General features: G+C 43.8%; 1 protein-coding gene across 3 annotated transcripts in view; it reads right to left on the reverse strand.

Annotated features, from left to right (window-relative positions):
• Positions 1-13066, reverse strand: part of GATB (glutamyl-tRNA amidotransferase subunit B) — a 181786-nt gene that overhangs the window by 97013 nt on the left and 71707 nt on the right. For all 3 annotated transcript variants that reach the window (XM_029607101.1, XM_029606930.1, XM_029607015.1), the window contains exons 6-7: positions 7412-7525; positions 2106-2190 (exon numbers count right to left, since the gene is read on the reverse strand). In XM_029607101.1, the coding sequence (XP_029462961.1) occupies positions 2106-2190; positions 7412-7525 (199 nt within the window). The remainder of the gene's footprint in view (positions 1-2105; positions 2191-7411; positions 7526-13066) is intronic.

Raw genomic sequence — 13066 nt, forward strand, 5'->3', positions numbered from 1 at the left:
CAGACATAATTAATTATATCTCAAATATGAATTCTTCCTCATACTCTCTAAATCCCTGCTCTATGAAGTTAAAATCAATAAAATTTGAGACAGCCAATTTTATTACCCAGGTGATTAATGCTTCACTTAAAGAAGAATCTATACCAAACTCTCTTAAAAGAGCAGTAGTTCACCCTACCCTTAAAAAATCTAATGCTGTTTCTACTGTTTTGTCTAATTATCGCCCAACATCCTCTTTATCGTATATAGCCAAAATCCTTGAAATATCAACTCTTAAAACAATTGAACTGTTTCATTGATTGTAAAAATGTGCTGGATCAGCATCAATTTGGTTTTCGTAAATATCACAGTACAGAATTACTCCCATTATCCAGTTTTGATAAAATTAGACGAGGCTTTGAACACGGTACATCGTTCATTATGGTGCTGCTCAACATCTCTGCAGCTTTTGATACAATCGATCATAACATATCTCGGTTGAGGGCCTTAGGCCTACCTAGACACGTTTTAGCATGGTTTACTTCATTTCTTTCAAATAGGTCCATACAAATTAAGGTAGATTCCCATGTCTCATCCTGCAAAACGATAATTTTTGGGGTACCACAGGTTCTACTTTGTGCCTGTATTGTTTATGCAGAATATTAGCGGATCTGGGGCTGCATTATAAAATGTATGCAGACGACATACTATTTTTTTTCCCAACTAAGTCAACTTGGGCTCAAACTGAACAGGCTCTGGCTAATCACCTTACTGTTATCCAAAACTGGTTAAGTCAAAACAAATTAGCTTTAAATGTTCAAAAAAATGAAATACATCTATCAAGATTTCCTCGTTGTAATGTTCCAACTGAGCTTTCTTTCAATGGCCAACATATTCCAATTGCCGAATCTGTACAAAGCCTCAGCATCCTTACTGATCCATCATTAAGTATGAATACTCAGGTCAAAAGTTTAATACAGACATCATATCGCAAATTAAATCTGTTACAGCACCTCAAACCATTGCTTGATGCCGAAGACTTCCGTACTGTTTTACAGGCGTTGTTTTCTAGTAAGGACTATTGTAATTCATTACTTATTGGTTTGCCAAATTATGTTACTCATCCACTACACATCATTCAAAATTCTGCTGCTCCTTTATTAACCAGTACACCAATACATGAACACATTACCCCAATTTTTCAACAGCTTCATTGACTGCCAATAGCGCTCCATGTTCAATATAAACTCGCTACAATTATCCACTGTCTCATTAATAATATACATTCCCCATGAATAAACACCATCATGAAAATACAAACCACGACAAGATCCCTCCGGTCAGCAAATCAAAATATACTACATATTCTCTTCCCTAAAATAGCCCGTTTAGATGAAACCAGGGAACATGCCTTCTCAATGGCAGGTCCGACCTTTTGGAATTCACTACCCATGGAACTTAGAAATCTGAAAGATCCAAGGTGTTTTAAAAAAGCACTGAAAACGTTTCTCTTTAGTCAAGTGTTTGAAGACTGATTTATGCTTTGATTCTCCTTGTTTGTTTTATGAGATGCACGTTTTAATATTTACTGTATAAATTTGTTTGATGATATATTTTTTTAATCAGTTATGAATGTGATATTGTATCTTGCCCTGAACATAGGAAGAGCGGATAAGAAATGTTTTAAATAAATAAATAAATATTAGAGTTGCATGTCCAGCTAACCCCAATCTGCTGTCGCTCCTGTCACCAACATACTCAACAGTCTACCAAGATAGGACAAATTCTAATAGCAGTACAACAAGGCATGTGTGTAACTTCACACCCTCTCCTGCAAATGCCACAAAACGTCATCCTGTGAAGTCAAGCATGACAGACTGGTGAGAACTCATGCTATCCAATAGCCCCTGTTCCACCTGCATGTTTACATTTCTTCTACTTTAGAAAACTTGTGCCAAACCAGCAATACTTCATAGAATAAAAAGCAGCAGCGTGACAGTTACTTCTAGCTGAAAAACCTACTGCCAAGACAATTAAATCTGAAATTCTTGCTTCTGGTTTGGTGTAGAGTTCTCACCACAATTACAGCCTGCAACCATAAGCACGATCAAGCAATATAATCTTACCCAAGTTTGTAATCAAAGGCTCTCGTTTCATTCAGAACTGTTCCTCCATTTTCAAGGACTTCCGTTTGCCTCTTAATTTCATAGTCTAGCAGGAATAAAATAAAAACCAAGGCATGGTTATACTGGAGCACTGCCTTTTAGAAATTCCAAAAGTATCAGGCCAATTCAGTAAAGCGTGCTCAATTGAGCGCACTGTTTGACGTGTGTCCACTACACCTTATACAATAAGGGGTTTAGCATGTCCAAACCACCCCCCCCCCCCCCCCCGAAACTAATAGCGCTCATCACATGCAAATGCATGTTGATGAGGCTATTAGCTATTTGCCTGGGTTACAGAAAACAAAAATGTGCGCCTGATCTGCAAAAGGTTAAAAAACGGTTTTTTTTAAATGTGCCGGCCGGTCAGGTTAGGAAGACGGATGCTCAATTTTACGAGCGTCCATTTTCCAAACCCTTGACTGTGCACAGGTTAGAAAAATGGACGCTTGTAAAATTGAGTGTCCGTTTTCCAAACCTGCTGACAGTCACCTCTTTTGGGCTTCTGCTGCTAAGGAGGCGCTAGGGGTGCGCTATTGTCCCTAGCCCCTCCTTTTTAGCCCGACCCCTCATTTAAATACTGTATCTTATGCCCAGAAGAGGTGGCTGGGCGTGCATTAGGAAAGCGGGCGCTCAACAGTGAGCGCCCGTTTTCCACGCAACCTTACTATATCAGCCTGTATGTTTTTCCCTGTTGGATGGAAATTGTAAAGCACATGTTTGCAAACTCATAATGAAATTAAAATGGTAATCAGCACTAGACACAGTGGGGGTCATTTTCAAAGGAGTTACGCATGTAAATGTGACATACTCTCGTAGCAATTTTCAAAAGCTATTTACTCGAGTAAAGTGCACTTACTTGAGTAAATCCTATGGACAATTCAATGGCATATATTGTAGCAATTTTGAAAAGCCCACTTACTTGAGTAAAGTGTATTTACTCGAGCAAAAACCAGTTTTGCTCGAGTAAATGCTTTTTAAAATCTACCCCAGTGTTACTAGCACAAATAGCTGATACCCAGTATATTTTTTTTCACCTTGAGCTAGGTGGAATTCACTAGGCAAAACTGATCCAAAGAAAGCTTTTGCTTTCAGTAAGAAATGATTAGAGGGTCTGCAAAGGTTTGCATATGGTCTGTTCTCTGCAGTCATTTACACTCCTTTTATACCCCAAGTGCCTCAGACATTCCACCATTCGAATGGGCTTCACTAGCTTTGCTGCTGTTCCTGTCCAGGGATGCAATGCATTTGGGAGAAAACAATTATTTTGTCAACTGCAATGCCTTTTCTTGCAGGGAGAAAAAGATGACCTTCGTGACCTGGCCAACTCGTGCACATTTTCATCTTCACGTAATTCTTTATCTAGCCAAAGGTACAGCAGAGTTGCTTACCTGTAACAGGTGCTCTCTTAGGACAGCAGGATGTTAGCCCTCACAAGTAGGTGACATCATATGGAGCCTGGCACGGAAAACGTCTACCCAGCATGCTACTATCCACGCATCCACATGGAGTCCCTCTTTAGTCTCGTAATACAGAATTACGAAAAAATAAATTAAACTAGGAGAAAACAAAACTCCGCGGGGTGGCAGGTGGATTTCCTGAGGACTAACATCCTGCTGTCCTAGGAGAACACCTGTTACAGGTAAGCAACTCTGCTTTCTCCTAGGACAAGCAGGATGGCAGTCCTCACATGTGAGTGAATCCCTAACTACAGGCTGTTCCTGAAACAAGAAGGACGAACAGTCACCTAACCAGGTGCCAATGGCACAACCACCGAGGTGCTGTTGGTAATACAGGGAATCAGCCTGAACCCAGACAATGGACCTGAGGCAGGAAGAGTTTGGTTTTACAGCTGAAAGAGATTCTGGAGGATAGACTGGCCGAAACTGCTATCGCGTTGGCCATCCCTGTCCAGACAGTAGTGCAAGGCAAAGATGTGGCAGGAACTCCATGTTGCAGCCTTGCAGATCTCGTCCTCGGGGACTGCTCCCATGTGGGCCACCGAAGCTCTCATGGCTCTGACAGAATGAGCCTTGACATGGCCCTCAAGCTGCAGTCCCGCCTGCGCGTAGCAGAAGGAGATGCTATCTGCCAGCCAGTTGGACAAAGTCTCCTCAGCAACCGCAACTCCCATTCTGTTCTTGTCAAAAGAGATAAAGAGTTGCATGGACTGCCTATGGCCTGCTGTCCATTCCAGGCAGAAGGCTAAGGTTCTCTTGCAATCCAAAGTGTGCAGAGCCAGTTTGCCTTGCTGTGAATGAGGCTTTGGAAAAAAGGTAGGTAGGACAATTGACTGGTTCAGATGGAAACCAGTCACCACCTTAGGCAAACTCAGGATGTGTACGGAGGGCCACCCTATCGTGGAAGAACTTCATATAGGGTGGATATGACACCAAGACCTAAAGTTCGCTGACCCTGAGCTCCAATGTAAGCACTACCAAGAAGATGACCTTCCAGGTCAGGTATTTCAGGTCACAGGAGCGCAGAGGCTAAAAGGGAGTCTTCATAAGCTGGGTCAAGACCACATTGAAGTCCCAGAACACAGGGGGGGGGGGCTTAGAGGAGGCTTGAACTGAAGCAAACCCTTCATAAAGTGCCCCACTATGGGTGGTAGGCCCCAATCGCACTGAGAAGCACCCAGATGAAGTTGGTCTTTAAGGTCAGCTTCCGAGAGGTGCAGGAGGTAATCAAGTAGCTTCGCGTGGAGCAAGCGAATGGATCCAAACTGTGGTGCTCACACCAAATGGAAAACCTCCTCCACTTCAGGCCATAAGACTTCTTAGTGGAATGCTTCCTGGACACCACCAGAACCTGTGATGCCTCATCCGAGAGATCTAAGGGCTGCAAAATAACCCTCTCAACATTTAAGCCGTTGGAGACAAGGCCCAGGATGTTGGGATGGCATAGTCTGCCCTGATCCTGTGTGATTAGGTCTGGGGAGTTCCCCAGACTGATCAGCTTCTGGAGGGAGAGATCTTGCAGGAGGGAGAACCATACCTGTCTCTTCCAATAAGGAGCGACGAGGATCATGGTTCCCTGGTTCTGCTGGAGCTTCAGAAGAGTCTTTAAGCGGAGGATAAGCATACAGGAGGCCTGTGCCTTAGTGTCCTCTCTGAACAGGATGATCTACCTTCCTGTTGCAGGGGAAGCAAATAGGTCCACGTTTGGGAGTCCCCAGAGACAGAAAATCCAATCTGCAACCTCCTGCTTCAGGGACCACTCGTGAGGGGCGGAAGGAACAGCTCAATTCATCTGCCACCACATTTTCCATCCCCGGAAAGTACATGACTCATAGCAGAATGCCCTGGGACAGAGCCCAAGACCAGATATGGACCATCTCCTGGAAGAGGATGAATGATCTCGTGTCTCCCTGCTTGTTGAGGTACCACACTACCACCTTATTGTCGGTCTGGATGAGAACAGACTTTGTTGGCCAGACGATCTCAAAACGCCCACAGAGCGTATCAGATCGCACAAGTTCCAGGAAGTTTATCTGACACCTCGCTTCCTATATGGACCATCGACCCTGGGTGTGGAGATCCCTCACATGGGCACTCCAACCCAGGTTGAAGGTATCCGTGATAAGCATAATTTGAGCAGGGGAGGCATGGAAGGGTAACTATCAGCAAATTGGACGAATTGGGAATTCTCCCAGAACAACAAGAAGTCCCAAAGTGGAGAAACGTGGATGAGTGTCCAAAGTTCCTGAGAAGCCTGTCACCACTGGGACTGCAGGGTCCACTGCACCCTGCACACGTGCAGACGTGCAAAGGGAGCAACATGGACGGTTGCAGTCATATATTCCAACAGACTGAGCACATGGTGTGCCAACACCTGGCGACTCTGAGAGATCACTCTCGCAAGGACACTATGGTGAATACTCGATCCTGGGGCAGAAACGCCCTGGCTTGAGCCGGGTTGAACTTGGCACCAATAAAGTCCAGCTAAGGCGATAGGACGAGCTGTGGCTTTGGATATTTGACCAGAAACCCCAAGGTCTCCAGCACCTGCAGTGCTCCCTCCTGGGTGGCGCTCTTGATAAGCCAGTCGTCCAGGTAGGCAAACACTTACACTCACAGCCACCACAGGTAGGCCCCTACCGTGGCTAGGCACTTGGTGAATTCACGGGGTGCAAATGCCAGGCTGAACTCAGCACTGGACGTGTTCCTCGCCTACCATGAATTGAAGATATTTCCTGTGCACTTGGGAAATATCGATGTGGGTGTAGGCTTCTTTTAGATCAAGGGAGCAAAGCCAGTTCCACCCTTCGCAGGAGCAGAATCAGGGCGCTCAGCGAGCCCATCTTAAACTTTTCCCACTTCGGGAATTTGTTCAAGGCTCTCAGATTCAGAATGGGCTGGAGTTCCCCTGTTCTCTTTGAAGACTGAGACTGATGATGGTGCTTCTTCGCCTTTCCACAGTGCTTGGCCCAGTCTTTCCCCAGCGCTGAGGGAGACAAGGACGATCCGGACCTGGAAAGAAAAGTAGGCTGGCAAAGATAGTACAGCCCCAGCAGCCACTGGATCCTTCTTCCCCAGGGGTGTTGATGACCCTGACACGGAGGTCGAAGGACCAGACTTCCTGGGGCTGAACAGCTTCTCCATTTTGTCAAAGCATGCTCAGCGACCCTTGGAGGTCATCTGGGTACAGAGGGGGCACCCCCCAACATCATGCCATCCCCCCCAGGCACAAGACAGACCTTTTTAGGGTAGGTGAAGGACATCGTTTGGGGGCACTGGGGGCAACGGCGAAAACCCGACGCCGCCATGCCAAAAATTAACAGATGAGGGGTTGATGGTCGCTGGTCACCGGGGAATGGCACCGTCAGGGATCGACCATGAAGAACGCAAAAATTCACCGTGACGCCCACTAACTAGGACCAGGACACTGTTGAGGGACACGGCGCAGGAACAAAACCGAGAAAAAGAACTTGAACGTGGACGTTTTCCAAGAAACAGCTCAAACTCCACCATATGCAAGACAGCTCCACAAAAAAAAAAAAAAGACTGAAGAGGGTGTGGATACTGGCATGCTGGGCATGCTCAGTATGCCAGTCAAAGGTTTGACAAAAGTTTTCCGTACCGGGCTCCATCTGATGATGTCACCCACTTGTGAGGACTACCATCCTACCTGTCCTAGGAGAATGGAGCTTACAGAGAATGCAGAGGAAAGAAATGACAAAAATCAGGGGCTTTCAACATACAGACATAACTGTGAGTATAAAACGGGAAAATATTTTAATTAAAGAAAACAGAAAATGCTGACTTTACCTATGGCTTTCGCCAGGAATCGAGCGCTATTGATGTTCTTCACTTCAGCCCTCACTCCATAAGGCTCGCCAGGACGATGGATAGATATGTTGGCGTCGACCCTCAGTTGCCCCTCTGGAAAGAGAAATTATATCATCAGCAAGTGCTTGCTCCTCCCTCTCCCCTTCTCTTGAAGGATGGTCAAGGCTCTCATGAGCGACTGTGCGGAATAATTTGTAAAGGCAGATTTGTATCATCAGAACTGAGCATCCTTAGGAGCCATGTTACAACAGCTAGATTCCAAGAGCAGACTTCCACCTACCAGGAGAATGTGAAGTTCTTTCAGGGGGCAATGATGAGGCTTTCCACGGTGCTTTGTGGCATTAGAAGGGGAGTTTCACTTTGGAAACGCAGGTGGCGCACACACTGTGGGGGCACTGTGCGCCTGTCTTGAGGCAGGTGAAAGCATGCATGCTGATTTGAAACATGCAATTGCTGCGTGTACTTCACCCCTTTCCCCCTCCTAACCACACCCACTTTTATATGTGGGTTGAAAATAAAAAAGTAAATGTACCAGTACTTTTACCCACATATGAGGGAGGCGCAAGTTCCAAGTCTTGTTTTTTATGCAAGTAAAACTTTTAAACGATCACCCTGCTAATATTTAACAACGTTTCATGAGTGCCTGAGAAAGGATGAGAATCACAAACTAAAACTCAATCCAGATAAAAATGGAGGCATGGCGGTTTTCAGGACTGAATCAGCCATTAATTAAATTTCCTATATGGTGAGAGAGGTAACGGTGGTGGGGCCGCTTGACAATAGTGATCATAATATGATCAAATTTGAATTAATGACTGGAAGGGGGACAGTAAGCAAATCCATGGCTCTCGTGCTAAACTCTCAAAAGGGAAACTTTGATAAAATGAGAAAAATTGTTAGAAAAAAAATGAAAGGAGCAGCTACAAAGGTAAAAAGTGTGCAAGAGGTGTGGTCATTGTTAAAAAATACCATCCTAGAAGCACAGTCCAGATGAATTCCACACATTAAAAAAGGTGGAAAGAAGGCAAAACGATTACTGGCATGGTTAAAAGGGGAGGTGAAAGAAGCTATTTTAGCCAAAAGATCTTCATTCAAAAATTGGAAGAAGGATCCAACAGAAGAAAATAGGATAATGCATAAGCGCTGGCAAGTTAAATGTAAGACATTGATAAGACAGGCTAAGAGAGAATTTGAAAAGAAGTTGGCCGTAGAGGCAAAAACTCACAGTAAAAACTTTTTAAAATATATACAAAGCAGAAAACCTGTGAGGGAGTCAGTTGGACCGTTAGATGATCGAGGGGTTAAAGGGGCACTTAGAGAAGATAAGGCCATTGCGGAAAGATTAAATGATTTCTTTGCTTCAGTGTTTACTGAAGAGGATGTTGGGGAGGTACACATACTGGAGAAGGTTTTCATGGGTAATGATTCAGATGGACTGAACCAAATCATGGTGAACCTAGAAGATGTGGTAGGCCTGATTGACAAACTGAAGAGTAGAAAATCACCTGGACCGGATGGCATACATCCCAGAGTTCTGAAGGAACTAAAAAATGAAATTTCAGACCTATTAGTAAAAATTTGTAAACTATCATTAAAATCATCCGTTGTACCTGAAGACTGGAGGATAGCTCATGTAACCCCAATATTTAAAAAAGGGTTACAGGGGCGATCCAGGAAACTACAGACCAGATAGCTTGACTTCAATGCCAGGAAAAATAGTGGAAAGTGTTCTAAACATCAAAATCACAGAACATATAGAAAGACATGGTTTAATGGAACAAAGTCAGCATGGCTTTACCCAAGGCAAGTCTTGCTTCACAAATCTGCTTCACTTTTTTGAAGGAGTTAATAAACATGTGATTAATGGTGAACCGGTAGATGTAATATACTTGGATTTTCAGAAGGCATTTGACAAAGTTCCTCATGAGAGGCTTCTAGGAAAAGTAAAAAGTTATGGTATAGGTGGTGATGTCCTTTCATGGATTACAAACTGGCTAAAAGACAGGAAATAGAGAGTAGGATTAAATGGACAATTTTCTCAGTGGAAGGGAGTGGGCAGTGGAGTGCCTCAGGGATCTGTATTGGGACCCTTTCTTTTCAATATATTTATAAATGATCTGGTAAGAAATACGACAAGTGAGGTAATCAAGTTTGCAAATGATACAAAATTGTTCAGAGTAGTTACGGTAAATCACAAGCAGATTGTGATAAATTGCAGGAAGACCTTGTGAGACTGGAAAATTGGGCATCCAAATGGCAGATGAAATTTAATGTGGATAAGTGCAAGGTGATGCATATAGGGAAAAATAACCCATGCTATAGTTACACAATGTTAGGTTCCATATTAGGTGCTACCACCCAAGAAAGAGATCTAGGCGTCATAGTGGATAACACTTTGAAATCGTCAGTTCAGTGTGCTGCGGCAGTCAAAAAAGCAAACAGAATGTTGGGAATTATTAGAAAGGGAATGGTGAATAAAACAGAAAATGTCATAATGCCTCTGTATCGCTACATGGTGAGACCGCACCTTGAATACTGTGTACAATTCTGGTCGCCGTATCTCAAAAAGATATAATTGCGATGGAGAAGGTACAGAGAAGGGCGACCAAAATGATAAGGGGAATGGAACAGCTCCCCTATGAGGAAAGACTAAAGAGGTTAGGACTTTTCAGCTTGGAGAAGAAATGCCTGAGGGGGGATATGATAGAGGTGTTTAAAATCATGAGAGGTCTAGAACGAGTAGATGTGAATCGGTTATTTACTCTTTCAGATAATAGAAAGACTAGGGGGCACTCCATGAAGTTAGCATGTGGCACATTTAAAACATGACTGGAGAAAGTTCTTTTTCACTCAATGCACAATTAAACTCTGGAATTTGTTGCCAGAGGATGTGGTTAGTGCAGTTAGTATAGCTGTGTTTAAAAAAGGATTGGATAAGTTCTTGGAGAAGTCCATTACCTGCTATTAATTAAGTTGACTTAGAAAATTGCCACTGCTATTACTAGTAACAGTAACATGGAATAGACTTAGTTTTTGGGTACTTGCCAGATTCTTATGGCCTGGATTGGCCACTGTTGGAAACAAGATGCTGGGCTTGATGGACCCTTGGTCTGACCCAGTATGGCTTGTTCTTAACTGTAACCAAAAAAAATGCAGCGCTGATGCTGGGAGTCAAATTAGACTCAAAACATTCCATGAAGGATCAAATCTCTGCTGTTGTTCAGAAATATTTTTTATTGGCTACGTTTGTTGTGTCAAATCATATTTTCTTTAACCAGAAAAGATTTAGAAGCATTAGTACATTCCTTAATTCTCACCAGTCTTGATTATTTTTTAGGGTTGAACACTGCAGCTGATTAGACCTTTACAGCTGATAAGACCTTTACACTGCTGCCAAACCTTGGAGCAATGATTGTGTTTCTTCCCTTATAATTAAGCTGCATTGACTTCCAATCAACCACAGAATTCAGTTTAAGGGGGTAATAGTCAGTCATTAACTGGATTATAAAGTTAGCCAGATAAACGTATCCTGTTAACTTTGGAGGGATATTCAGTGGCACAACTGCATTACTGAATAGAGCCGTCTATCTTAAAGAATATCTGGCTTTTAGCTGGATAACTTTAGCTGGATAAGTGGGGAAAATAGTGAGAAGTCAGCATTTAGCAGGATAATTTGTGAGTTATCCAGCTAAATGTCGCTATATATTTACCCCGAAGATTTTGTGTTTGGTTTTCAAGGCCCTAGCTTACAGATTCCCTTCATATCTTATTAATATTTAAATTTCTTATCAGCGTACATGCATATTATGCTTTACTCGGTAGAAATGTCTTCTTGTTCCTTCTCCAGTTAAAAATCAGGATTAAATCATGCTCGGCAAACATATAGTACCTGCATTATGGAATACTATGCCATTAACAATTAGGAAAGAGAAAGGTTACTTAAAATTCCACAGGGCTCTGAAAGCCTGGATGTTTTCTCTAGTATATAAGATCATGACGTCTATTTTAGAAGGTATCTGTTTTCTTGTCTTTTTATAATTATTCAGATTTTTAACTTATTTTTGTTTGTTATTGGAATGTTCTTTGGGTACTTGTCGGGTTCTTGTGGCCTGGTCTGGCCTCGTTGGAAACAGGATGCTGGGCTTGATGGACCCTTGGTCTGACCCAGCATGGCATGTTCTTATGTTCTTATAAAATGTACTGCTTTTGTATTTATTTCTGGTTTTTTTTTTATTAACTACTTTGTTGCATTATCTATGATTTATCTGTTGACTGTTTCAAGATGTTGTTGTTGTACCTGGCGGTTGAATTAATAAAAATATTCAAACATAGAATTAACAGCATTAAAAAATAAAGCCTGCCATGAGAAATGAAAAAAAAAAAAAGTTAATGACAGTCATGCAATGAAGTTACTAGGTGATACATTTAAGAGAAACTGGAGAAAATATTTATTTTTACCCAGTGCAAAATTAAATTGTGGAATTTGTTGCCAGAGGATGGGGTGAAAGCTGTTAGTGTAGCTAGGTTTGGAGACGTTCCTGGAAGAAAAGTCCATAAACCAACCATTTTTAAGGTGGACTACTTGTTTCCGCGGCCATGGCGCCCCACGACCGCGGCCCCCTACCTTGGCCACAGCGTTCCTTCGCCGCAGGAGCCCTGGGGGAGGGCTCTGATTCGGGCCGTCGCTCTGGCGCGGCCTCCGGTGCTGCTCGCTGCAGGGGGAGCCGTCCTGCTCCCTCCTTGCGGCGTCCAGCGGCGTCTCTCCTCCACGGGGCGAAATTCAAGATGACCACCGCCATCTTTAGGCACGAGGCTGCGCCTCCTTTACAAATTTAAAGGGACCCAATCCCTTTAAATAGCTTCACCTGTTCTCTATCAGCTAGAGCAAAGGAAGTATAAAGGGAAGCTTCCTCTGCTCATCCAGTGACTTGGCAACGTCCTCCAGCACTGTCTAGTCTGCTTGCTTCGGTAAGTCTCTTGAGCTTTGGATCCTATTCCGTCTTGGTGTTCCCAGTTCCTGACTTCGGATTGGATTACGGTGATTCTCTGGCGTACGACTTCGGATTGGCAAGCGGTGATTCTCTGGTGCACGACTTCGGATTGGCTTACTGTGATTCTCTGGCGTACGACTTCGGATTGGCAAGCTCCAGTCAGCCCTTGCACCGACACCTGACCTCTCAAAGGTCCACCTAAGTCCCAGCGTTCTGGGTCCCTACGGGCTCCTCCTGGGGGAACCATAGACTTCCAGGGGTGAAGACACAGCTCCTCTTCTTGTCTCTTCATCTGTCTCCGCAGCCGCCCCAGTTCCCAGTGCCAAGGGTCAGCTGGTCCCGTCTTCTGCTCTGCCTCGCCTCCCGACGGGAGAACCTACGGATCCTCCGAAAGGTATACCATCCTCCCGTCGGCCAAGGGTTCACAAGCCTGAGCATTACAGGACTTGGGGAAATCCAGTGCTTATCCTTGGGATAAGCAACATGGAATCTATGTACCTTTTGGGAAAATGCCAGATACTTGTGATTTGGATTGGCCACTCTTGCAAACAGGATACTGGGCTTGATGGACCTTTGGTCTGACCCTGTATGGCAAATGTTATGCTCTTATCTGAATTTCTGTTATCATATCCATCCCACTTTT

This window comes from Rhinatrema bivittatum, chromosome 1, assembly GCF_901001135.1.
Source record: "Rhinatrema bivittatum chromosome 1, aRhiBiv1.1, whole genome shotgun sequence".
Lineage (NCBI taxonomy): Eukaryota > Metazoa > Chordata > Amphibia > Gymnophiona > Rhinatrematidae > Rhinatrema > Rhinatrema bivittatum.